General features: G+C 42.9%; 2 protein-coding genes and 1 long non-coding RNA gene across 3 annotated transcripts; all 3 read right to left on the bottom strand.

Moving 5' to 3' along the window:
• On the bottom strand, positions 1 to 5,002 carry LOC145458574 (DNA damage-binding protein 1-like). The gene is made up of 2 exons (XM_080336985.1): positions 1,620 to 5,002; positions 1 to 654 (listed from the first exon to the last, which is right to left on the bottom strand). The coding sequence occupies exons 1-2, from the start codon at positions 4,968 to 4,970 to the stop codon at positions 574 to 576; spliced, it is 3,432 nt and encodes a 1,143-aa protein (XP_080193111.1). The 5' UTR covers positions 4,971 to 5,002; the 3' UTR covers positions 1 to 573.
• Positions 5,003 to 6,860: 1,858 nt separating this feature from the next.
• LOC145459348 (uncharacterized) lies at positions 6,861 to 9,707 on the bottom strand. The gene is made up of 2 exons (XR_013921355.1): positions 7,339 to 9,707; positions 6,861 to 7,247 (listed from the first exon to the last, which is right to left on the bottom strand). It is a non-coding gene; the product is annotated as an uncharacterized LOC145459348 (long non-coding RNA).
• Positions 9,708 to 13,182: 3,475 nt separating this feature from the next.
• On the bottom strand, positions 13,183 to 25,512 carry LOC145458942 (trehalose-6-phosphate synthase-like). Its single transcript, XM_080337457.1, has 14 exons — positions 24,217 to 25,512; positions 23,450 to 23,656; positions 22,768 to 22,938; positions 22,484 to 22,640; positions 22,291 to 22,414; positions 21,860 to 21,965; positions 21,554 to 21,736; positions 19,796 to 20,033; positions 18,088 to 18,231; positions 17,863 to 18,020; positions 17,454 to 17,610; positions 16,779 to 16,885; positions 16,546 to 16,708; positions 13,183 to 15,747 (listed from the first exon to the last, which is right to left on the bottom strand). Exons 1-14 carry the CDS (start codon positions 24,445 to 24,447, stop codon positions 15,470 to 15,472), a joined length of 2,424 nt encoding a protein of 807 aa, XP_080193583.1. The 5' UTR covers positions 24,448 to 25,512; the 3' UTR covers positions 13,183 to 15,469.
• Between the last annotated feature and the right edge of the window lie 2,027 nt (positions 25,513 to 27,539).

The raw sequence follows: 27,539 nt of genomic DNA, 5'->3' as shown, positions 1-27,539 counted from the left end.
TTCGGTTGGAAAGTGTATTGAAAATCGCATATCGCAAAGACATTACCAAATCCAATCCAATATTTTGAAGGTATCTAACAAAAGCACTGGCCGCTGAATTATGCAGGTATGAAGCATGCGGTCGGTCACAAAACTTGAATCCAACTCCATCTTCAGAAGTCAACTATTACAGTCAGAACCAACAGAGAGGATCAACAAAGAAATAAATACTCTCGTAGGATGATTTTTGTAGAGCTATATAACCCGTAACCTCTTCGATCGAGTATTTCCAAATATGATTGAACAAGTTAGCACAATTTACATAAACATAGTAGCAGCCAGAAGTATTTGACAGGGACTGGGGAGGGGCTTAACACCTCAACAACGCGAAGTCGCAACATTGCAATCTTTCAAATCGTAATTCACACCCCCAGGAAGTCTAATTATAGACGTCTATGTTCACCCAGAACAACTCGCCGGCATGATATCGACCTCCTAGCACGGAAAAAAAAGACTTGAGGGCAAGTTCCACTAAGTCCGAATGCTTCTTTCAGATTTGGACCAGGGAAATTTCAAAGGATCATCTCCGGGCCGTCAGTGTAGTCTCGTCAATTCTTCAACTATCTTCACTATATCGTCGACTGTCACGTCTCTCGTTGAGCCATCTTCCTTGATCTGTAGATTATTGTCACGATAAAGGCGTAATGATCAAGAAATCGTACAGGGGATGCTAATCGTCTGTACAAAATAGGCTTTGTCTCTGAACTAATCGAAATTTTACAAAGATACGTCCTTCGATACAGACGAGAGTGCGTCGAGCTCGTGAAAATTATCGTACAGATCAAAATAGTCCGCGTTACTACTCGACCAGTAGAAGCAAAGCCATGAATTTATACTAATTACATAACAAACTACATCTCGTGGAAGTAAAGTTACTCAAGCAGTTTCAGAAAGTAGATTTGGTTGAGGAATCACGTATTTTGGCAGTTTATTGGTGATGGCAACTTTCGAAATAGCAGGGGAATTTTCGAAACCAACGCAAATTGACTAATGACGCTACAAATAGCTGCAGCTCATAAAAGTGATACAGATGTATCCCAAAGCTAACTTGTGCTTTACAAAGTTCAAGCGTAAAAGTGAGCAGTTTTGTCTGGAAAACTATTAGGTATGTGGAAGTAGGTGAGGTAATTCGAGGAAGTACGCAAAACCTACTTGATTACTTCGAAAAAGCTGAAATACTTTGATAGGCTACCAACTAGGACCACCTTCTGCTCATATAATACTTTGACAGATTGGTTTTCATTATGTCGTTTTGTACGCTTGTCAATTGTTATCATGCCATTAATTCTCGATAAGGGGCACATGAAAATTATCAAGTTTGATAGAGTATTCCAAAACAAAGCCAATTCCGAAAGCCACATAGACAACGGAAAACAAACAGATAAATGCTGGTCGACTGGTCCATGGACATAATGGGCATGTGACATGCGGCAGTGGGTTAAAGTTGGGGTTGGGTCAGGGTGAGATTTAGGGATAAGGGAACAGTGGAGGAAAGGGTTGGAGTTCTAAAGTCACATGATCAAATGGCACGTTCAATTGTTGTACGACCTCATCAAACATCACAACTACACACGACTTACCTTGATTCCCTGCACAACGCCCGCCATTTTCTCTCTCGGCAAGTCCAAAAAGCATTCTATCAAATCCCCGTCTATAAAACCCTTATGCGCCGACGTGATGCGCTCGTTCGAAAACGACCTCCAAGAACCGTGATCAATTTTGCCCACTGCTTTAACCGTTTTCGCCAGCTTCCTCTGCACCTCCGCCAGCAGTCCGAAAGTATCCGCCTCAAACGTGGTGATCATCCCGATAGCGCCATGAACAGTACCGAACAATATATTCCCGCTAGTGGGCGTCGAGCTTTCCCCCAAGTGCTGCATCACTAACGATCCATGCCTGAACACATTCACCAAATCTCCTACATGGAAAACAGCAGTCTCGACAAGTTTCGAAGTATCATCATCACCAGCAGTCGAACTGTCCTTCTGACATACAAACAAGTTGAAACTGTTGTCAGCGCCGACAAAGTTATCATCATCCAATATTTCAACCGCGGTCATCCAGTTGCACCTGTAGTCTTTCGCTATTTCGTCCAAATTAGCTTCGATCGGTTTGTAGCACAGCACGCTCAAAGACCGCATCAAGTCGCCTGTTAACACAAAGTCTCCTTTCGTCTTCAAGTACAGCGCGATTATATTACCTTGATGGCTGCAGTCTACTGTCAATTCGCGTTCCGCACTCCACTGATACACGATCACAGAGCCATTAACGGCAGTTACTATCTTTCCGTTGAAGTCGCAGATTGCATACACAGCACCACGTACTTCTCTTTGCGAGATTCTGACAAGTTTCCCGTCTGTAACTTGAAAAACGAGCAGTCTGCCTTGTTTCGGCTCGGTTTCTTCTGGGTACACAAACGCGGTGCCTACTACGAAGTAAGCTTCCCCTTCTACGACACAAGAAACGATACTGCAAGGCCATTCGAAAGCCGCAAACTCATGAGCGTTATGAACTTCGAAAGTGTGCTGGTCGATAATCAACAAATTCCCGATTTCAACCTCATCTCCGTGCAAAGATGAATCAGTCCCGATTTGCCGGAATTTTGAATTGCTCTCTTTCGTAATATTAGACGCCTGTAAGCTAGCAGACGGATAACTACATTTCAAACCGTCCGAAGTGATAGTTTCGTTTCTCAACGTAACAACGCCAAAGCTTTGAGTTTGTTCTTGATAAGCGATACGTCGTGGAGATTCATACAGCGGTACCGTGCGGATGTGAAGTTTCTGTATCTCATCAATTTTACCGATTAGCAGAGTATTATCATTGGCAATAGCCAGGCTGTCGGGATATCCCTCCGAATCCAGAGCGCACATGTACTTCACCTCGCGTAGATTCACATTTGAAAACACTAGCTTATGATTAGAGCTGTAAATCACAGTCGGCCTGTCCGAACACGCGAATACATTCAACGCTCCGCCTGATACAAAAGTGTGCAATTCCGTCGGCTGCGTGCCTAACGGCACCTTCTTTCTTTCGCCAAGCCCTCTCATATCGTCCTTGATAGTGAAATAGAACAGCACCCCGTCTCCGAGTGTAACTAGAAGATAATCAACATCTTCAAACTTGATCATTAACACAGACCGAGGGATTATCTCGCCGCCTAACATTTCCACGTGTAACTCTTCAAGGTCAGGAATGCGCAAAAGACGTACACTATTATCATTCCACAGACCAACCGAGCAGATTTGCGCTTTAGCTCCAAAACGCTCGCCAGGCGATGACACAAGAGGATCGATGCTCAAACAGGCTACTTCCTCTGGTAATTCGCGATGAGACTTAACATCTAACATGCCACTTCCAACTTCGATGTAATAAATCTTTTTACCAGCAGCTACTATAATCTGGCTTGAGTTGCACGAAGCTCTGCTGATATTTCCGCTCGGGGGAGCCCACGTTTTGGATAAAGACTTATCCTTTTTCGAGATGAGCCGCACTTCTTTTTCAGTGACTTGCACAATTTGATTATCGATCACATTGGTAGATAGGTGAGTTTGTTGCTCATCATCGAAGCCTTGGTATTCGCATTCCTCAATCTCATCGCCACTAAACAGCAGAACTCTCGAATGCCCAACAAAGGATAAAATGAGACTGTCATATTTTTCTCCATCGCAGAACAGCTTCAACGGCCACAGTCCTTTAATACCCGGCAAGTCGATACTGGCGTGTTCTTGTATGCCGATGCCGTTTCTGATAATACGCAACGATCCTTCTTTGTACGCACCTGAGCAGGTCACAAGCTGTCCCTGTCCTTGACGCTCTAAATCTACGACGCACATATCGACAATCGGAGCCAGATTGGTATATGTTTCAAGTACAGATATATAAGAAGATGAGGCATCTCCTTCCCCTGAAACAGGCGAGGTTTCGAGTTTTACAAGCTGTGAATCTCCGAGTCTGGACCCAACATACACTACACCGTTATCAAGATAACACAAACATTCCGGAATGCTAGTCTCCCCCAATAATTCAATGTGAAGTTTTTTGACCGATACATTTTCGTCCATCATTTCTTCTGTGTCGATATGTAGCATGAACAAGCGCCCGGCCATGTCTCCCACTAAATACCTGTCCTTGTCTACAGGTGTGACGCAAGTCACGATGTTGTGCTGTATTAACGAAGGTGGAATCAGGGTCGTCATGTCAGTTCCGCTGTGGTACATCGCAGATTCTTGGCCTATCACTAATGCACCACATAACGGAGGTGGTACGGATACAATTAGGGTTGCTTCGGCATCGATATTATCAAGACGCCACTTGGCTGGTTTAGCTTCTTTATCACGTAAACTAATCTCGTACGTTTTGATGTGTCTTCCTGTTGAATTTTGATAGATGATAGCCAAGGTCGGAGTGTTGTATCCGTGAAGAAATTGTGCATCGATGACTGTAAGTTCCTCAATTCGTACATTGAATGGTCTCAACTCCTTTGAGGTTGAATCGTATGGAAGAAATTTCAATACACCTTCATATAAGCGCAGCCCGATAACTTTACAAGTTGGGTCTATAAATCCGAGTACACCAGTTTCAGGCGGGCGTCCAACCGAATCTGTTAATATTCCACTCGATCTGGTTATGATTTCACACTCATTTTCAGTTGCGGTGTACTCAAGTATGCAAGCATTGTAGCGCTCGGTGAGCAAGAACAGTACGTCCTTCTTCTCACCAGGAGGACGAAACAGCTGCAGTACCGCGATACGGCCGTATACATTGACTTCTTTAACAGGCCGGAGTCCTTCGCTGGTAATCGTGTAGATCTCGAAGCGAGTGTTCTTGCCTAATATCAGGTTGAGATCGTCAGGTCCTGTGAAGCTGCCAGTGATGGAAAAATGGACGGCACTGGACTTGTGCGCAGTGACAGCGTAATTAAAAGACATGGCTACGAAGAAGCAACCGACAGCCTTCGAAACTGTAGAACAGAATAATCAGTATAAGTGATCATTCATGATTTGTGTATGATGAGTGTAACCACAGCAGAAATGCCTTTTAAAACATTTGTTTCATATTAATGATGAGTTTTATACAATTCAAAACAAGTAAATAACTCAGTTTTGACATAGGAATAGGACCTATTCCACGCATGGAGTCAGTCATACTGTTAATGGCAATACACGATTACGGAATTAGTGTCCCGTGTTTACACAATTCGTCAATTCCCTGTATGTAAACTATATAGTCACACAGACGACAGACTGATGAATAAATCTGTCTTCGTCGATCTTCGGTCATTGGTGAGTTGAATCGTAATGATATATGTAACACCACTACCACCTTAATTAGCATAACGTGTCTAGACTGTTACCAACGTTCCCAGTTATACACATTTGCATTTCCATTATTATTCGTACGTCGTTTGGTACGACTCAGCGTCAGCGGTCACTAAGCCTGTCATATCGCTTCAGTACGGTATGTAACTTAGCAAAATAACACAAGAAGAGTCTTCACAATTGCCAGAACACCAGTTATAAACCTATGTTACTTTACTAGGAAAATCTGCGATACGGTATACAATGCAAGTACAGACAACTAACCTCCTCGTAGCGTACCGTCGGTTAGTTATCTATAATGCAAGCTTTTTAGTACATTTTCGACAGTAGTCATTTTCGTCCATCACATAAATTAACACGCTTGATTGCACAGCACGCTGTTCACTCGAACCACAGAGCTGCATACAAAGCTTTACCATTATCTTGAACTAGTCGTGGACTTGGTCTGTTTGTATAGCTCAGTGGTCTGATCCCGGGAAAAACGTGCATTATAGTTGGCCATTCGGCCATGCATGTATATGATACCGTCTGCTACCTAGCCTACTGCCTTTGTAGTTGACAGAAGTAGCCTACGACATGATACTTCAGCATCGATGATCTGTCATCAAGCGAACATGCGTAATCATTAATCATGCTTTTGATATTGCCGGATCACATTTTATGTATACTGATATCGCTTATATCTCTCACCTTCTAATATTTGTATGGATCAGTGGTTCCCAAAGGTGGCGCTGGTTATAAAATTGGGCGGTAAGGGGGCGCTGACAGCAAATTGGTGTGGTGTAGGTTTAGAAGGCAACTGCTGAGTAGTGTTGAAACGATTGATAAATAAAACAGCTAAATATGAAGTAAAGTGCACAATCGATTCAGTCAGGACAATTTAGGGACGTCCGCCTATTTATTCAGCTGTACAGGAAAAGTCCTTTGCTACTAGACAATAGGCCTGGTTACATGTTCGACTCGACTTTGCGTTCAAGTCGTCTCCGGTGACGTCACGCCTCATGTCCGAGCTGACTCGTAAAAGGGCCCTGTTTACATGATCCTTCAGGAAGCGGTATCGTGGACGACCGGGTGTCGCTTTACCCCTTACAAATATTTTCGTAGTGTCTGGTGGGCTAAGGTACAACGACAATGTGTGTTTGGTCGTACTCTGAAACGTTTCTTATCCTCGAAATTAACGAGGATGATGAGATACTTGATATTTGTAGAGGAAAATACTCTTGTTCATGTCACGATTGTCAAGGAAAACAATAAGTAGCCTATAAGTAATCATGCAGCTAGCTTTTTCGGCGTCAACGAAGATGGGCCGTGGAGTAGGCAGGAGAAACGACTGTATTGATATTTCAGGCATCACTTGTCGATGCGATTAATATAAGGTCATTACCACTCAAGTGACCCACTTGCAAAACCCATATGTGGCCTCTATTTGTTCGGCCGCTCCTCTGTAACAGACTACCCCATGTATGCGGGTGACTCGATCAAGAATCACGATACAGCAACTACTGCAAAGACTTTATTGAAGCATCTTGTCGGCATGAGATACCAAATAGGAAGTAAACAATACCAAGAATGTCTATAAAAACTGTCAGCAGATCACTATAACCCAGAACTAAAAACAAAGCAATAATCCCAACACCGCTGCGCTTCATCATCACCAGAAGAGTCACAAATCTCCATATCATCCTCCCGGGAGAGACACCAGCTCCATCCCATCACACGCGCGCTCACATAGTTTAGCCAGTGGAACAGTATGTACGAAATGCAGCAATCGTTCATGTATTCCCGTATCGATGTAGCACACTGCACAGCCGTTTCTTCAATCGGTTTTGCATATGCATGTCGTAGAGTCGAATTGTATATACCGGTACAATCCACATATCTTCCGATCTGTAGTCTGAGAAGTAGAAATACAGAGCACGGTTGCTACACCGGTACTGGTGTATTACATGCATTCCATCGTAAACAAGCGAGCACTTACAAAGTAACCCCACCTTTCCTTGCCATGTTTGCCCAATTTCTCAACAACAGATGAAAAACATGAATTACGATGCCAAGAGCCCGCGCGGCAAAAACCAGCGCCGTCGAACGAAAATCGTCGGACGCCGATGGCCGAATACTCAAGCCGATCGTAAACCACATTACACGATGGCTTGAGGCTCGAGTAAACTTGAAGCAGTTTGCCTTTCTCTCTTCATCAAATACGAGAGAGTCGGATCGACGAGTCAGCTTCGAAGCTGACTCGTCGATCCGACCATAGTGTCCTATATGGTGTCGACACAAGCAAATCGCACGGTTCAATGAAATTGTATCACGTCACAGTTTCCATTTGGCTACAGGCAATTTGACGGTGATTTTTGACCGGCTTGCCGAGCATTAAATTTGATGAGTCGGGTATCAATCGGAAGCTGACTCTGCACTGATTACGAAAATATAAATTTTATTCCGCTCGCGGCCCCGGAACCCCCACAATCAGCCCCCAATTATTCATTGTCGAGTAGATTGGCAGTGTGACGCAACAATGATGTCTGGCGAAACGAGAGACTCGCTCAAGAGCAAGGATGCGGCCGAGCGGCGAGAGTGGGATCAGCTGACGTCGCGGCAATAGCGATGTGCAAACGCGCCACAGAGAAACGCTGCGCTGTTGATACTTTTTCTATGCGTTTCGGTACAAGCGAGCACACACCAGCCTTTCCTTGACTTGTAAGGGTAGAACTGGGTCCACAGAATGTATTAGGGCCCTACCAATTTTCGCGCAATATCCTTCAGCTGATAAAGATATGTAGGCTACGTCTAAGTAGTCTACATTGGATATGTCAGATTATTATGATATCGATTGCCTTAGCCCGCTTGTTGCGTAGGGCTCCAGAGACACGTCGCGCTGTTGATGGCGGGTGTCGATACTTTCTATAGTCGCTTTTATGGTTAAGTGTGAGCAGGGAGCATTGAGCATGAGCATTGAGCATACATTACAAGCTTTTATTTGATCCGTATGGGTAGGACTTGGTCCGCGAATGCAGCAGGTAAAATGTTGATTGTTGAATAAAGTTTAACAGCAGGAGTGTCGAATTAAACTGGTATCGCTGTCCGGATTCAATCCGTTACTAGAAAGCTTGCGGGCCATACCTGCCAAATGATTCCAAAATGTTACCACCAAATTCATACCTTTGTTTTTCACTGGAATATATCTGATATCACTATAAACGTTGACGTTGGAAGTTGGTTTAGCATTTTTCAATCACCAAATAGTTTTTTTGAATGCCGGGGACCTTTTGCGTTAAAAGTAATACAGTGGTATCACAGATATTTGAATTATATTCATTCTGTAGCCTGTATTTGTATATATATTCCTAATGTAACTTACGTAATACGGATTTGCAGTATTTTTTCGCATCTGTGAATAACTGAATGTCCATTGTCCATTCGGCCCAACAGAGTTAGCACTTTTTTGCCTTCTCGGAATTTGGCAAGGTCACCGACGTGGTGCTTATGGGGACTAGAGTGAAAACTCAACACTGTAGTTGTATTACTACAATATGATATATTTACATTATCTAAATTTGCTGTCTTGAGTGAATCTTATTACTTGAAAGTATATTTTTCTTACTAGCTCTAACAGCTGAAGGATTGCGCGAAAATTGGTAGGGACCAAATACATTCTGTGGACCCAGTTCTACCATTACAAGTCAAGGAAAGGCTGGTGTGTGCTCGCTTTTAGCGAAGCGCATAGAAAAAGTATCAACAGCGCCACGCATATCTGGAGCCCTACGCAACAAGCGGGCTAAGGCAATCGATATCATAATAATCTGACATATCCAATGTAGACTACTTAGACGTAGCCTACATATCTCTATCAGCTGAAGGATATTGCGCGAAAATTGGTAGGGCCCTAATACATTCCGTGGACCCAGTTCTACCCTTACAAGTCAAGGAAAGGCTGGTGTGTGCTCGCTTGTACCGAAACGCATAGAAAAAGTATCAACAGCGCAGCGTTTCTCTGTGGCGCGTTTGCACATCGCTATTGCCGCGACGTCAGCTGATCCCACTCTCGCCGCTCGGCCGCATCCTTGCTCTTGAGCGAGTCTCTCGTTTCGCCAGACATCATTGTTGCGTCACACTGCCAATCTACTCGACAATGAATAATTGGAGGCTGATTGTGGGGGTTCCAGGGCCGCGAGCGGAATAAAATTTATATTTTCGTAATCACTGCAGAGTCAGCTTCCGATTGATACCCGACTCATCAAATTTAATGCTCGGCAAGCCGGTCAAAAATCACCGTCAAATTGCCTGTAGCCAAATGGAAACTGTGACGTGATACAATTTCATTGAACCGTGCGATTTGCTTGTGTCGACACCATATAGGACACTATGCTTAAACCGTCATGTAAATGGGCCTAATGTTGATCCTGCCCATCAATGGACTAATTTTGTAATCGACAGAATCGATGGAAAGCGTGGTTCATTGTGTGCTGTGAGAACTACGAAGTAGTTGAGCACTTGAGCAGTTATTGCTCACTGCAAGGTGTGATAGATTTTTCAAGAGACACTGCCATGCGTGATTTTATCTGTCTTGTTATTAGCTGTACTAAATGCAGAACAAATTTTGTTTTGTGATTTAAGCGTGGAGAGGGGGTGTCGGGGGGGGGGGGGGCGCTGGCACTTCATTCGTTGTCCAGGGAGGCGGTAGCTCAAAAAAATTGGGAACCACTGGTATGGATCATTGTATGAAATCATGCCTCTTCAAACAAATTTGTTGCAATTACATTTCCATGCTATTTTCTCTCATTCAGTTTACATTTCTCGCATTTTACCATTGCCTTTTCGATATTCATATGACAGGAAGGGTTATCACTTTTCATAATGATTAAAAGGATTCATGAACAGGTCATTTAACTCTTTACGCTGTACTGCAATCTTGTATTGTATTGAAATGACAAAATTGGAATAGTCTTAGCAATTTATAGTCACGATGAGTGATGGCGTATTAAGCTGGTGCGTGAGATAATAGGTCAGTGAACCTTGTTGTGCTCAATAAGTTTTCAAAGATATCAGTGAAATTTGAAAAACGACCCAAGAACTGAGGCTTGCGGAACATCACAAGAAACAATAGGCGGGTGATGATAAAGTGTTGGATATCGAAACCATTTGTTGTCGACTAGACAGTAGGGTTACCATATTTTGGAATCCGGAAAGGAGGACACTTTTTCAAATCATAAGAGTTATAGTTTACCGAAATTGAAAATAGCGGATTTTGAAATATTTACTGGAAATTTGTTGTGTTGACTTGAAAAAGGTACTCCCGAATGACCCGTTCGAAAGTCCGCATCACCTTTTTCGCGTCATCTATGCCGATTTTCAGCTAGCCTAGGGTTACCATATTTCTGTGATCCAAATTCCGGACACTCTTTAGCGCCCACTAGTGGAGTTCAAAATGCGTTATTAACACCTTGTCTGTCAATATGACGTCACATTAGCAAAGCTTTGCCTACAGACCAGAGGTGGTCACGATCCGGTTCAGGAGTAGGCTACGTGGCTGTGTGTTGTGCAACTGGGACCGAAACCTAATTTCCAGCCCCTTCCCGCCCAGTTAAACAATGATTTTGGGCCCACCATAGCATAATCGATGCAACTTCTGGGAACTTGCTATATGAATCTGGTTTCAATATGCATCTGGTCGTGAAATTTTTTGAATGAATTCTGTCAATAACATTGGTTCTTTCATATAATACTATAGTTTGATCCTCTCTCCGCCCACATGATCAGAGTTAGCGGTAGAGCTGGTGGAGGATGATGACTTCGAAAATACAGGGAGCGTAATTGTACATCGTTAAGTCATGATGTTCATGTCACACCGATAAGATTGTTTATCAGCCTTATGCCGGTGCGCACCACTGACCTTTACAAAATCCCAATTCCAGTCAATGTTCCCTCCAAGCTGCACAGTGCACACGTGCGCAATTGTACAGTGCTGACATGGTCTCAGCGCACTGAAAACCTAAGCTGCGCACAAAAAATCTGAAGTAATGAACTTTTTTTAATCGTTACGCACTGTTGTCCGAGGGACCGCGCAGTGAGTTGGTGAGTGCGCGCAGACTCCTGAAAATTAGAGGGAACATTGCTTCCAGTGGTTTCCAACCTTTTATGGTCGCGACTCATTCTCCAATTTGAAAATGTACCGTGGCCCAGATCAAAATTTATCGAGCTGATTATTGAAAGAAGTCAACAACTTTGCTCAGACTTACTCACAGGCTATTTTGGAAGCTGATTACGTTCAGCATCTTCGCGAACCCCACAATAAAGGCAAACGACCTCCACGTTTGGAACCACTATCTTTGAATAAAGCATTTTTACGCCCATCTTTAGGAATATACCGTTCTCCGATAATTGCGATTGCAATTAGGCTTATTTCAGTAGATGAAGGTTACTTTTAGTTATATTTTATTGCAGTTTTTGCGAGAATGGTAGTCCCCATATTGAAATCAATAAATGCGATGGTAAATCGCGCGCAGCGCGAAGAAAAATCCCATGTAGATTAAGTATTCCCAAAAATAATGTTATTATGGTGATTTACGAAAAAATAGTGAGCCTACGCCAAGCCTTCAAACTTCCGGACATTTAGGCATATTTTAGAAATTTCCTCCGGACGCAAGTTTGAACAGTGAAATTCCGGACATGTTCGGGAAAGTCCGGACGTATGGCAACCTTAAGTTAGCCTAGCTGTAGAAGCTGTGAAGGAGGACGAGTTGCCAAAAAGGAGGACATTTAGGCGTCCTAGAAGGACATATTCAATTTCCTGAAAAAAGAGGACAGATCCTCCTAAATGAGTAGGCTACGTATTTCATCAGCTCTAGTTGTGAACCCCAGAACCCGCAGATCGACGCAGTCAAACGCTTTTTTATAACAAGAAAAGGCCTACCGCGCACTTTGTTTCTCCGAGATATCACATAGTTGTTCCCTGAACAAGGTACGTGATCGTCGATGACGGTGGATACTGTGCCATCTTGGCGGTTTGGCCCCCTGCGACCACTGCAGTAGATATCACAGTACTTGGGTGCCCTGCTAACGGTTCAGAACAGTTCAGTCACTGTTAGCAGGGCATGCACCCAAATTTTGTGATATCTACTGTGGTCGCAGGGCGACCAATCAGCCGAGATGGCGCAGTTCGATTCTCGGCATCAAAGCGTTCCGAAGCATCGTAGGTTTATCTGGGTTCCCTTTACCCTTTCGGAATAAATGAGACAGTGGATTTCGTTTAAGATCGGTTTTAAGAAATATTGCACCGGTATCGCCAACATTTACCGGACCATGACCTGAGAAATCGATCTCGCCTTCCGGCACCTGCCACCTGATTTTGTCGCTTATCATTTTATATAATCTTCTTTTACTTTCATTCACTGTGCATGCCGCCTATTTACATCGCCTTGGCTCAGGTTGGTGTCTGATCGCAAAGACTACTCCAAGTCATTTCGGCACCTTCTTATCTTTCATTGCATCGCAGTCTTGTGATTTTTGAAGCGATGAAATTTTATGAATGAGCTTGGAACTTGAAAGCTACGACATTAATCCCACATTATATCATATCTGTGACAGAAACTGTTAGCGTTCGAATGCGCACTTGCGCACTGCGCAGTCGCGTGCTAGGTATCGGGACATGGAGTCTTGAGGGAAGTCCACAGATCTGGTTCCATGCGCAAGATTGTCGCTAATTCACCCTACACAGCAACAGACCTGAAAGTGCATGACCTTGATCTTGCTTCCAGCTTCGCGGTCTAGTCTGACGATAAATAAAATTTCGAATAAAGAAACCGCAGTCGAAACCGAGCGCTAAATGCGCAACCAGTGCTCAACAATTTACTTCTCCGGGTATAATTTCCATAACACGTTGTATTGTCAGCAGCATGTACATTAGGGCTCTTCAAAAATGACCTTTTATCTCAAATCGTGCTGGCTACTTGTTTTTTTTTTTTCTTACGGCCTTCCGCCAATATTTAATACTTTAAAAATTTCAATACAATAAATTTCAAAAATATATCAAAAATTGCAAAGTTTCAAATTCTTTTTCGTCACTCCAATTCCATCAGTTCATCAACATCGTCATAGGTCGTCATCTCCGGTCGTCTCATCGTTCATAGGATCTTGCGTTCAGGGCCCGGGCTCGTTTCGCCTTCCTTTGTCGCTGTCAGGATCGTTTGTTGCAAGCTCGGGCTCGTTTTGCCGCTTATGTTCAGGCATATTCGTCTGGTTCCGGGCTCGTTCTGTCTTTTCTTTCATCGGTGACCGGTTCGGTCTCTTGTTCCGTGGAACATACGTCTTCCGTTTTTAACTTCAACTTCCATCGACCGGTCCCAGGTGATCGATCAATCGTCAGTGTCTTTGGGAGGTAAGTACGGAGGGTAAATATTGTTGTTGTTATTATTTGTCTTTCTCTTCCATAAATTTTTCAATGTTTTCTTTCCATTTCCTGATTGTCTTTTCATACGTTGGGTTCTGGTATATATTTTCCAATCTTCTGTATGTTTTTGTCAAAATTTTCCTTAACGTACTCTCCTTACAACTGTTTTCTTGTTTCAGCAGTGTGTTGTCAATGTCCAAGCTCCTTTTTTTCTTCAGAATCTTCTTTTTATACACTGAAATTAGTGTCGTCACCATGTCGACTTTGTCGCCTTCGTTGTATAATATCTTTCCGTTTTCGATTCGTCGTATTCCGAGAACATTCTCGGCCATCGATAGTATATCTCTTGTCACTTTGCAATGAAGAAACACATGCTCTATGGTGTCGATTCTATTACAGAATTTACACCGATAGATTTCCTGTCTGCCTTCTTTTGTTTTTAGCAAACCCATTCTGAATTTTCTATCTCCAAATATATAACCGTCGTTCGCTAATCTGTAGTTTATCTCTCTCTCTTTATTAGTTAGAAATGATTTGTCAAGGCTTTTGATCTTGTTGACGTGTGTCCATATTTTATTCTTTCTTCCATAATCATCGCTCTTTTCGTGCAATTTGGTCAGGTTTAAATACAGTGTCTTGTAGCTCGTTTCAGCCCACTCTAGTCTATTCCATCCCATTTTTTTGTTTTCGGCAATGATGTTCAGCCAATGTTTGTCCGGTTTATTTTTGTGTGGGATTTCGTTTGTGTACAGTTGCGGATTAATGTCCTTGATTTTCGATCCGAACTGATACATCGCGTGTCTATGCCAAAATTCCGAAGGTTTGTCCATCTTTGCTAGTTCTTTTAGAAGTATTAATTTGCATGCTAGTACTCTTGGCTACTTGATAAAATTGGTAGGTTACCTAATTTAAGCCTACACACAAAATTTGGTTCAATTCCACCCAGTAATAAAATAGTATTTACGGTGACCGATTCTTTGTTTATTTAATATAGTTGTGCTCACCGTAAATACTATTTTATTCAAATCCAAATTTTTCGACGGCAATAACTCCGCTTCCACTGGTTGGAATTGAACCAAATTTGGTGAGCATCGTTTCTATAGACAGCCTAACACTTTCATGGGGTGAACAAAAAATTTTCAAATTTTTTATTATTTATTTTTATATCATAAATAGAAACTTTCTTCTCCTGTAGCAAATCGGTTACTGGCTGGAATTGAACCAAATTTTGTGTGTAGGCTTAAATTAGGTAACGTAACAATTTTATCAAGTAGCCAGTACGATTTGAGAAAAAAAGTCATTTTTGAAGAGCCCTAATGTACATATGCAAACACAGCCTATTCGATAAAAAGTTTGAAAAAGAAGTAAATTATATTAACGAACACTTTGGCAAAGAAATGCATCATAAAGAAAACACCGATAACGCTGCAAGTATATATAAATGCACAAATTTCAGTCGTCATGAAGATTATAAAGTTTATAAACGATCGATTGTTTAGAGCAGCTCAAGGAGCCTGTGTGTATAAGAACAGATTTACAGAGCGTATCGGCAACGCGTTGATAGGCTCTTGCAATCATTACAAAAGGGAACACTGCATTTCCGACGAAGTGTATAGCTTACAGGAATATTAGATTCCGCTGAGCCGGATCTCATGTCATGGACACAGGCGTACCGAGATATGCATACGAAAAAGCGATGTGCGGTATAACTATTTCGAGCTCAACTCGCGATGACAGCGGCGGCGGGAGGGTCGCCGCGTGGTATTGTGTAGTTGTCTATCTCCGTCTTGTATTCCACGGATTCGTCGTCTGATGAGGACAGGCTTGGCGGGCTTCGAGAACGCGCGGGCGATGGCGATCGCGGGAGTCTATTGAAGGTCATGTGGCGCTCAACCCATTTCAACATCATCAGCACTGAATCAGTACCGGGCAGGCGCTTTCGCGCGGCGGTTCGCACTAGTGGCTGAGAGCTGGTTACCCGGAACGTGAATGCCAAACCTGTACGAAAAGGCTTTAGTATAAATTTCTTGCCATTCACGAAACGAGGTTCTATAAATCTGCAATGTAGATCCCCATAAAACGATAAGGGGTCAGAAGAGAGTGAATATCACCGCTAAATGCACCCTAAAAACGTAACATATAACACAGTCTTGCCGCTATCTTTGCTATATGAGCATTGAGTATGTACAATGCAAAGGCGATCAGTACCTGGTCATTTATACTTTTTCGGAATACTCAAATTTATTTTGCCTATACTTGTGCTGCATTTTGGACCATGTTGGACCATTTTGGACCTTAAGTGGTTTTGGATGACTTGTACGTGTGAAATTGTCATAACAACCGCGTGAAATAGTCCCTGTATCACGGTAATCGAATAGATGTTCCAAAATCGCCCCTATTTGTACTGTCTAGAGTCATTTTGCGCTAGTCGCGAAGGTGCAATTTAGAATGAATCCGTCTGCGGTTAACTGATAGAAATATGCGACCTCTCGAAAAAATCTACTTTTTGAAATTAACAACTCAAATACTTTTTGGCCTTACAGTTTCTACTTCCACTTGAAGTAGTTTTGGATTGTCCCGGAAATCGCTATTTCTGCTTGTATTTGGGTAGAACTTTACGACATTAATTCTAATTCAACTTGAGCAGCTACGCTGAATACTTTGACCATCCCAGTTCACATTAGATATATCACATCAAAAACATGACTCGAACTGAACACTGGCCCTATTTTCACATCACTTATTATAGTATGATGCCAAGCTGTAAGACATCCGCAAAGAAACAGAGTAACATACCCTTTAATTGCGTCATAGCGTCCTCGTCTGTTACGTCATCACCGGCATATATGATACGAACTCTCTCGTTCCAATCTACGCCAAACGTAGTTCTCAAGATATGAATGCAAGCCCGTCCTTTGTCCCATATCACTGGCGGTTTAGCTTCAACCGCGCAATGAGCCTGTTGACAGAATCAGATCGAATATGAAACCTCAACGTACAGGGACAGCGACAGTGCTACAACGTGTTACCTTGCTGGCCTTGAGACCGTGCTCCTGTATTATGGCCGCGGCTCTTTTCAGCTTACCGTCGCGTAGGTGTTTGGCGACGTTGCGCACGTGAAAGGTGAGGATGAATTCTGAAGTGAAGTGACATCGAATATGATATCGAATATCGATATTATTTTCGAAGCAAATTAGATTAGCTTTAAGTATGAGTCCGATTCCATGCACAAAGTCCAAATCAAAATCAAGAATTCAATTTCCATTACGTCCAAGTCCATTCACGATACACTGTCAGTGGGTTGGAAATCGGTGTATTTAGCTGATTTCCACCATAGCGTGGTGTGTGAATTAGGTTAACGGCTGCTTCAGGTACGGCTGGGACATATCTCCGTCATGATTGGTGCATTTGACTCATTTCCACCAATCGTATGATGAGCGTGGAAGCACAATTTGGTGCCTGAAAGTGCCGTTAACTTGATTTAGCCTACACCGTACGCTAGGGTGAAAATCGGCGAAATACGCGATTTTCGTTTACAGTGTAATGAGTGGAATTTATTGTAGCCTACTGCCTCCTTGTAAAAACAATTATTGGATATTCAAAGTCCAAATCCACCTTCAAACGCATCATAACTCCAAGCAAATACAATCCCAATTCAGCCAAAATCTCCAAATAGCGGTAAGTAACTGGCATATATCTATTACCTTTGTTTTCCACCCACGCGCCGTCACTTTCCAACTCTTCGGTGAGACTCTTGCGAAGCTCCGCCATTCTGCTGAGATATTCGTTGGGTCCGGGGTGCGTGAATCTCGTGCCGTCCGGATGTAAAATCTCGATTCCGTGGCTGCCGGCGTACGTGATCTAAAACGAGAACAATTTAACACTCTCTGCGGTGTGGACGCATCTTGTTATATACAATTAGGTGTGCGTGTGCGTCTATCAGTATATAACAAATTATGCGTTTGAAATCAGACACCCACCTGGGCCTAAAGAGAAGGCTTATACGCTGAATGAAAAGTAATAGAATATAATATAAACGGACAAGCGACAAAACGAAGGGGCTTGCTAAATACTTAGTAACTGACTAAATCTACATGATATCAACTCAACTACCTTATCTATTCCGACCATTTCCTTCACGTTTTCCACTTTCCTGCCGGACACGATCGCAATGTGAACGTCGCTCAAGTTAGCCAGGCGCTCCAGCACCCGTTTGGTTTCGTCGGGCATCAGAGCTAGATCTGGATGCGGGGCGATTGGCGCTAGCGTGCCTATTGTTGATGAGAATGATATCATTGAGTATCAATGGAATATCTATAGACAGTAAGCCGTGCTTACCGTCGTAATCGAGCAGCAATGCCAATTTCGTAGAGCTGTCCAAATTGTACTGCGACATCCACGAGTCGAAATCTTCCATTCGGATGGGCCCGATTCTGGATTCGCTGTTATCGTCGCAGTCGCTTTTCGCCACTGTCTCCATTGCTGATCATAGAAAATAATGAGTTAGCGCTAATGCATTGTATATACGCTGACGATTACCCCTGGCTGGTGTCAGCAGAAAACATTGCTATTTATTTCAATATGAAGATAGTATTCAAGCCTCCATATGTTCATACGTCACGTTTTTGTTGTTTATTAAACAAAAAATTGTGTTTATCACCCGTTGGTCTTTTGCGCCACAAGGTAAAAGATTGCGTACAAACAAATACAACACTGTATACATCAGGGGTCACCAACACGCGGCACGCGGGCCGCATGCGGCCCACGAGGTCATATTTTGCGGCCCGCGACTTGATATGAGATTTCGGAAGGAAGCTAAGAAAACATTTTGAAATGCTCAAATTGACGTGCAATGGCCCAAACACTGCCAAGACCGAGACGCTTATAGAACGGCTTGGGGCAGTGGTTCTGAAACTGAGGGCGCGCCAAAGCGTCTGAAGGAGGCGCGGAGCTGCGGTCTCCTGAAAATTATTTCGCGCACCGCGCGATTTCCCTCGAATTAATAGTTCTAGTGATTGATCTGTGTATAGTCCGGAATTCATATTATACAATTCTCTGATCAACATTCATAACCTTCCATGCATCGAACTATCCGCTGAGATTGCTAGCATTATGGATGCCTTTTGTGATATGACGATAAGGGGGGCGCGAATTGTTTCAGTATCATTAAGGGCGGCATGTCTAAAAAGTTTGAGAACCACTGACTTAGGGTTTCCCCCACAAGATCAAGCTTTACGTGGAGATAGTCTTTCAGCTAGTAACGTCTATGTAGCCCCCAAAAGCGTTTCCAGGTATCGTGCACAGCTCAGAGTTCCAAATAAAATGAAATTGATGACAATGATCTTTTGTTGTATTTTTATTCCTTTAATAAAATATTACTTCTTTTGTGGTCACTATGCCCATCGCCTATGTTAGGTAGCATAGCGTTGTACTGACGTAGAATTTTAGAACGTGGTTGCCTACTTTATATCGATATTGAATTCATGCGGCCCGCGGCCAGTACGAAATTTGAAAAGTGGCCCGCGACCCGTTTTGAGTTGGCGACCCCTGGTATACATGGTGCGGAAATACGTACATCGCTGGTTTATGGATATGGTTTTTCGGCACACGTTACAAAACGAATTCAGCAGCGCGGTGTAAAACAGACACTTTAACTATACCGTATGGTTCGAATGCGACAGCGCATAGTTATCGGCGAATCGGGATTTGCTTTCGGTTTTACCACTCAATTTGGCAGAATGTACAACTGACAATACAATGCAGTTTTTCGTAATAGAGGATGTTCATTGTTCAAACGTGGAACACGTACAAAATCCGAAGCTATCCCAGATGACACTTCGCATATGAAATCATCAGCAAATGAGAAATCTAATAGCTATATTTCAATTTATTACAATGCAGAGTCAGACCGAGTGATTTATCGGGAATCGATTCAAGGCGTATAAATCCTTCTCGTTTTCAATTTGCTTGTTCAAACATTCCATTCACTCCAACCACGCGCTGGTTGCGCACAGTACCATGTCTGTAAAATTCCGTCAATATTTACCTTCCATGAAGCTATCCAGCCAATGGTGAACGTCATTGTTGCGTTCTCGCTTTCTCAACAGGTTCATGCGGACCTGCCGCTCGTCGGGTGGCATTTTGAGAGCTCGGTCGATGGCGTGCGCGATCTCCGTTATCTCGTACGGGTTGACGGACAAGGATTCCAGCATCATTTCACCCGCGCCGGTAAATGGCGACAGCAGTAACACACCGGGTTCGCCCGTTTGGCAAGCCACGAATTCCTTGAAAATGAATACCTTCAGTCACAGACTTATACAAAATTTAGTAGTGATGGTGTGAACGTGAGGTTCACGTTCGCGTTCTGTGTGTGAACCTCAGAAATTTAGAGGTTTACGTTCACAAACGAACCTTGGTAGGTTCTGCACTGTGAACCTTTTTCATATATTACGCAGTCTTCACTTCATTATAACATCTTAGGTTAAAATCTATTGCATTTCAACTGCGGGCCACTCTATTCATGGCGCTGGCAGCGTATAAAAATCAACACTAAACGAGCATGCACCTTGACAATCTCAAAATTTTCGGCTGTGAGCTTGACCAGCAATCACACAACATCAAGAGCGAAATACACTACAGACTACATGTAGGCAGTCAGCGAATGATGCTTATTGAACCAATCAACGAAATTGATATCGTTGTCTCATGTAAAAATTCTAGCAGGCGTACGGGGTCAATATGGACTTCATAAGTTTATTGTATCATAAAATCCAAATTCGTGCGGTTGGGGTTTTGGCTACTGCTGTATAACTTGTTAATGGAGTAATATCGGAAGCAAGAATTGAAACCCATTTCACACTATGCTCAATATCAACGTAGCAATACTCAGACGCTGAATACATTGTCTGCTCTGGCTTAGACCGGGCGTAAGCTTATATCCACGTGCAAGTAGGCCTACTCGTCGAAATTGTTGGCAAAGCGACAGAAGATATTGATTTCATGGAATCGTTATATTATTTGATTGCCCCAGTTGATACATCTGCCGACGTTTAAAACGTTAATAAGTACTTCAGCATTGTGACATTATGTGGCCCGAGTCGTTGCTAGGCATCGTGTACAATCTGTACATTAATATAGGCTATCACTTCACTGAAATGTAGGATTGGAATTAGCAATATGACGTCACGTGACGTCATGAGGTTCACGTTCGCGTTCACACAGAACCTTTCAAAAAGGTTCACGTTCACACGAACCTGAACCTTTCAGAGGTTCACACCATCCCTAAAATTTAGTATGCTGAATCTCCAGAGGCGGACAGGAAAGAAGTACTTCTTTCTGATATCTTCTATAACTTTTCATACTGTGTACCTGTATAGTGTACACGTCTCTTCTTTACATCGTCTAGGTTTCAGTGGTTCCCAACCTTCTCTCACTCATCGCTCCCTTATCAAGCTCGACACAAATTAATCCCCCCCCCCCATATTAATGGATGCAGAAAAGAGGACGTATAAACGGGAAATTTATTCACCTAACTCTGATAGCTGGTGAATTGACTAAAAATGGGTCATTTTTTCGAGGCAGTGCCCGGAAAACCGATTTCCGCGAATACTTTCCAATTACTTCTACTTTTAGTTCAGTGAAAATTTTACAACGTTCCTTCTACTTGAGTAACAACGATGCCTAATTTTTCCATCTCTACCAATCTCATATTTTCTTTGCCGGCTCTCAAACCTACTATTATCATGATTATCAATATCTTACTCCAAGTCACTGTGAAACCGAAAATGTGTACAATTATTATTACCTTAGCCACGAGATTCATTCCATCTCTCAGAGGTGTCACTAAAGCCACGTCAGCTGCTTTGTAGTACGACGCGAGCTCTTCTTGGGGTAGCGATCGGTAAATGTAACGAATCGGGCTCCAGTCCGGACTGGAAAATCTGCCGTTGACCCGGCCGATTTCTTGGTCTAATTCTTCTTTCAGAAGCTGCGCAAAAATTTCGTGCGTTACAGCATTACTGGATACTTAATAGTACTGGTGTCGGTAATCTAATGCACGTGAGTTTGAAATCGAGATCGGTTAAATATTCTACAGAGACAGTCGTTATACCTGATATTCTTTGACGTCAGTCCTTGATGGCACAGCTACTTGCAGGAAGGAAATTTTTTCTTTGTGCTCTGGGTACATTTCCAAAAGTTTTTCGATCGCCCGTACCCTGAAGATATGCGTTGTTTAAGATGATGATGTAAATCGAGTTTCGTTACGAAGGAAAATTGGACACTGATCATTGGTCAGCGTATAGCGCTCTTAACTGCTACAATCTATACGACTTGATTAAGATATTGCTATTCCAATTTAGATGTCAGACGGTAAAAATGCAGCATGTCTGAGTGTTGCTCTACAATTTCAACTAGAACAACTGACAGACTGTTCCGGCAACAATGAATATATAAAACGCAATCAGCATATATGGTACTTTATAATCTATCATTGCAATTATTTATGTGACTTATCAGAATGGTAGGTAGTAGACTGTTCACCTGTTCAACAGACCCTTCGTGTAGTCGAGGCGATCCACCCCTAAAATGAGCTTCTGGTCCGCATTCTGCTTCACGAACGGCTTAGCTTGCGATGACATGGTCACGAAGCGTTCATACGGAATGCCTTTGAAGAGTTCAGTTTATCATAGATTGTTCAGTACTGATGTCGCACGTATCACTACTCAGCACTCACCTATCGGCAAAGCCCTGACGTGCACCGTCCTTCCGCCGTGTTCGATTAGCATTCTTTCTCTATCCACCCGGCAGCCGAGTCTCTCCTGACAACACTGGATGAAGTTTTGGGCGTAACTTTCGATGTGGAACGCCACCAGATCGTGACCCAAGAGTCCCTGTAATACAGAGATAAATTCTAATAAATTATCAGGGAAATACAAAGAAAAAGTGTTTCATTTATGCCAGTGATCTACCTATCCAGAAAACATCTTTTAAGATGTTTGATACATTATCGCCTCTCACCTGTAGTACGTCATCGTCCCAAGGACATATTCGGAAGGTGTCGTAGGGCGGGAAGGGAATGTGGAGGAAGAATCCCAAGTTACATTTAATAGAGGGATCGTCTTCCATTGCCTGTCGTATTCTGTTCGCCGCCACCATCAAGTGGTAATCGTGAATCCACACCAGAGGTTGCTAAAGGCAAAGACATAACATGAATGTAATGGCGATTAAATCACTGCTAATTTCAGTAGATCGCTTGCAACACCGATACCAACAACTTTCGCATTCAGTTCACTTATATAACGCGTGACGCAGCAGCGTAATATTTGCAGAGATTGCAAAAAAATATCACGATAGGTGTCGCAATAATGCTGATTTGACCCGACATGACATTCGTTCGGCTGTCATATTTCGAATGGTTTTCAAATGGGTAAAGTGTATCTTTACTGACACCTTTATTTTGAGAAGACGCTCAACATATATATTGTGATCGTTGTTACGGTATCTAGATCGAAGAGCTTCTTGGAGGTACAGAACTTCAATACACAATTGAATAGTATATTCATATTGGAATTGACCCGAATATTTTTGGCTGACACTCGTCAGGGGCATCTAGATTCTAGAATGGCGCTCCACATTTTAATTCACCGATCCATTCGTAGGGTACAGGAGATATGTTCAGTGTTCACCTCCACAAGCCTACCTTCAATCCCCCGCCCTTCTGCATGTTCTTAACCGACTCAATCGTTCTGTCCGCAAATATCCGATTGACTGTACAATACGCTTCCCAATGCACCGGATTGAATATGGCTCTGTCAGGCATCGAGTGTAATAGAGGCCAAAACGTACTGTTACAACACCCGTTGTAGTATTTATCGAAATCTTCTGGATGCATGTGAACTGGAACAATCTAAAACATTGGAAACTGTTATTTACTACGAACAACGAAAGGGGAGTAAGGTACGGTCCCGAGAATATCTACATTCTGTATTAAATAGTTACGAGGTGAAGGGATGCATAATCGCCGTTAGGTATCACATTTTCATTGCCATTTAACCAGCATATGTCAATTGGCTTCTTCTACTGTGTTTAATGTTCAATCCGTTGCCTTGTTTGTGATTTTTCACTGGTCCTATGGCAGCCTGGTTGACGTTCAGCCTTATACGTCGTGAACAGCGTGTTGTCACGTCGGGGTAACATGTAATCTTGTAATCGCTAGCCGCCGTCGCAACGTAACAACTACGAGAGATCGCATTCCTCAATAAACCAGCGGGTCTCTCGCGAACAGGAGATTCACTCGAAATATTCCATGCCCAAGGCCATGATTTTGTGTAATGCCCGCACGTGACATTGTCCGTGGCCGTTTTTGTCGAAATAGTTGTATAATCAGAATTTTATGGAAGCTACGAACGCCTTACGCATACACTCCCTTCATAAATCATCAGATAGGCATACAATTCGTGAACTCACCTGATCTGTGGCTAATCCAGCGGTGGGTCCGGTGTTAGAGAGGTCTGGTCCTGGAATTGGCTCTTCCACGTCCTCAAAGTGCATCCCAGGCCATCCTATCCAAAGTCCCTTCTGCTCCACTACAACAGGAGCGACTGCTGTCACCAATCCCCCAGCAGATGGTTTTCTTCGAAGCTCGCCGTCTTCGCCGCGCACAACAACAAACGGTAGTCTATTCGACACAACTAACATTGTACTTATTATCTGATACGGTATTCTGGTTTCTGCAAAGATGGATCGTTCGCGTTACTTCAATTTCGAGGCAGCGAGAGCATTCTTGAATTTGTTGCATTGAAAATTCCAAAACGCAATGCTCCCGATATCAGGTCAGCGATGTCATTTTACATGACAACGGAAATTGCACTATGCAGATACAACATTACATATATTCAGTAACCGTGTCGCTGGAGACCACTTCAATCCAATGGTCCAGAGTGAAAAATGGATGCAACGCTTAATTATTAAAGCTTATTTTGGACACAATTGCGTTCATGTGCGGCCAGCGATAAACTACCAGAACCAGTTCGCCCCATAATAAATTTGCCTACACTATCCATTCAACTCCAATTCCAAATTCTAATCATATACGACAATTTCAAAACAAGTCGTCAAACATACTGCCCCTAAAAGTACCCCAGTGAGAACCATCGCCCCGGTAACGCGAGCCATTGGCTGAGAGCATTTCCACTTCTCCCAATTGTGGGGCTACCACAGCGGATTAGCCATGTCACGCGGATATTCCCTTCCTGTCATTAATCCTGAGAGGCAACGATCTGGAATGGGAGCGAGAGCTATGGTTCGCAAGACCAGCAGTGTTAACACTGCGATACCATGGTTGTCGAAGAAGGGGTATTGACAATGTTCGCTAAACTATTTAGCCTACGCTAGCCTAAAAATTTCAAACAGTTATGATAATCCAGTCCTACACGCCAAAGTGTACATTACGGCCAGCGCCATAAGTTTGTCCCGCACGCGTCAGGCCCATGCCAACACACCGCAGAAGCTGCCGACGGGACCACGTGCATTGTCATGCTACTTACAGCTGGGCCAAAGGGAGTATTTTATCAGTAGACCTCTACATCCATCTTCAGCTGAGTTATATTACCTGTGTTGGACTCTTGGTATCTTCATGTGCCAATTCGAAGGTGGCTAACTCACAACATTTGCGGTTGCTTATAAAAAGGGATCAGTTTATCAACTGACCACTATATCTACCTTCGGCTATCAACTGTTTCGTAAACCGGGTGCCACTTCGAAGGAGGGCTAACTTGAAAAATTCGCGGTTGCTCATGAATCAATTTCGCACAATACTAAATCCAAGGAACGATTTCTTGTTTAACGATGCAGCGGTTGAACGCAGTTGCATATATATATACACTTAGGCTAGTGGAAAATTACTCAATACTTGCTTCAAACGCAGAGTCAGGCATTCAACGCGTGGCGTTCGGCATGCGATCAGCCACAGAGAGATTGCACGTGCGAATCCGAAAACGAGAGAAGCAATTTTGGGTCTGAACACACTTAACCTCTGCCTCGCGCCCTCGTTGTGCGGTGCTGGGAAAGCAACTGGGATTTTTACTGGCAACGAAAGAACTGTTTTGCGTAATTTCGCTCCTTTCTCTTATATTTCCGTGGACCATCCGGTACTGCGGGCCCTTTTTTAGTTACAAATACCCATCAATTTTGTCACATTGACGCATATTCTAGAATTGTACTGCCTACACTTTTAAGTATTTCCTTAATGCTGTCCTATTGATACAATGAATGTTAGTGTTTGTTGGTAAGAGTCCTGGGCACAATGATTCGAGAGATGATATTTTCGAGTACTAAAATTATACGATCTAACTTAATTAATCAACAAGAATTATACGTTCGACACCATTTTACACTGTGGAAGCCTTGAAACCGCGATTTGTGGTATCGTAAATGAAACGCGTACCACAAAGCTACACGCGTTAGTGGTAATGGCAATCCGCGTGTCGTGATCAAGCCACTGGAATGTCGCAAAGTGCAATGAAATAGGTATCGTCGAAAAGAGACCGAATAATCTTTTATGTGCCGTAAAACTGGCATCATATTCTTGTGACCACGTAATGGGCACGTATTTGAACACGCCATTCATACTGCTATGACGTCATAATCAGTGATACCCCGCATACACGTCTCGATAGTCGATACCAATACTCGATCCAGAATCGAATTTCTCAGGCACTCGATTTTTCTCAGCTCTAGTTATAGTGCTACCTGCTGTGCGATTGGCTACTCATATTCCAAATCACCAACAAACAAACCCAGATATCACATCATCTTATCTGATCACAAGTCCGATGCTGTGGAATCGTTTTCGATTTCATAAAAACTAGCCAATTTAAGACTAAAGAAAACGCCAATGAGTCGCGACACCTCAAAGATTTCATTGCATTATTGAATGTTGCAATCGATATTACTTATTGGTAAATCGCACATAATCGTCAGAATAGTCACGACGTGATTTTAACTAATGATGTGTTGCGCTAACCTGGGGCGGTTGAACTGGGGTTTGTTTTCATGCCATCCGTACTTTGTACATTTCAAAAATATTTCCACTCGGTGTTTACGCGTGTTTTTTACGAATATTTGTTTCGAAATTCCTGAAAGCGAAACAAAGACGGTGACAACAATCACCAAATATGCCACGTGATTGATAAAAGACAATATGGACTGTTTACTTTGAAGTATAACAATAGCCCTTACAACCATTTCGCGTGAAACACAGCATCCACAATGGATTAGACTTCTCTCGTCTCGGACTATACGAGTTCTATACAATTCCTATAACTACGATTCCATACTATCACGTCAATTTTGATCATTTTATTTTGTGCGACGGGCTTTCCGGCTAGTACCTAAACTATATATATCAGTGTCGCGCATTTTACACTCGCAAGTCGCAAGGCTCTTTTAAATTAAAAATGTATCGCCAAGTTCAATTTGTCAGCGAACCGCTGGACTAGCGACGTCCCTTATCTGTACAGTGTACGTACACTGTACATTGTACAATGTACATTGTACAATGTACAGTATACATGATAGTAAGCGCAGGCCCTAGGATCATCGCGATTAGTGTTTGAAAATATCTACAATGGCAAAATGACTGAGTTACAACGACCGAACGGGTAGAATACAGTCATTATGTTCAAATCGGAAATTGAAGGAACAAGATTGGTCTTTGACTACCGACTACGTCGGTGTTGACTGTTGATGATGCCGAATTAGTGATTTTATTTGTAGAAAGCCCGATGGCT

Source organism: Botryllus schlosseri, chromosome 16, assembly GCF_051294905.1.
Source record: "Botryllus schlosseri isolate E-star chromosome 16, Bs_hap1, whole genome shotgun sequence".
Classification (NCBI taxonomy): domain Eukaryota; kingdom Metazoa; phylum Chordata; class Ascidiacea; order Stolidobranchia; family Styelidae; genus Botryllus; species Botryllus schlosseri.
Note: the sequence above shows the minus strand (reverse complement) of the source record. Positions and strands in the feature narration are given on the sequence as shown.

Coding starts and splice junctions, on each gene's coding strand:
- LOC145458574 (XM_080336985.1), bottom strand. CDS start 4,970: ATGTCTTTTAATTACGCTGTCACTGCGCACAAGTCCAGTGCCGTCCAT. Junction 655..1,619: donor GCGTTGTGCAGGGAATCAAG/GTAAGTCGTGTG, acceptor AATAATCTACAG/ATCAAGGAAGATGGCTCAAC.
- LOC145458942 (XM_080337457.1), bottom strand. CDS start 24,447: ATGTTAGTTGTGTCGAATAGACTACCGTTTGTTGTTGTGCGCGGCGAA. Junction 22,415..22,483: donor CGTCAGGGCTTTGCCGATAG/GTGAGTGCTGAG, acceptor AACTCTTCAAAG/GCATTCCGTATGAACGCTTC. Junction 16,886..17,453: donor CGCGTGGGTGGAAAACAAAG/GTAATAGATATA, acceptor ACTTCACTTCAG/AATTCATCCTCACCTTTCAC.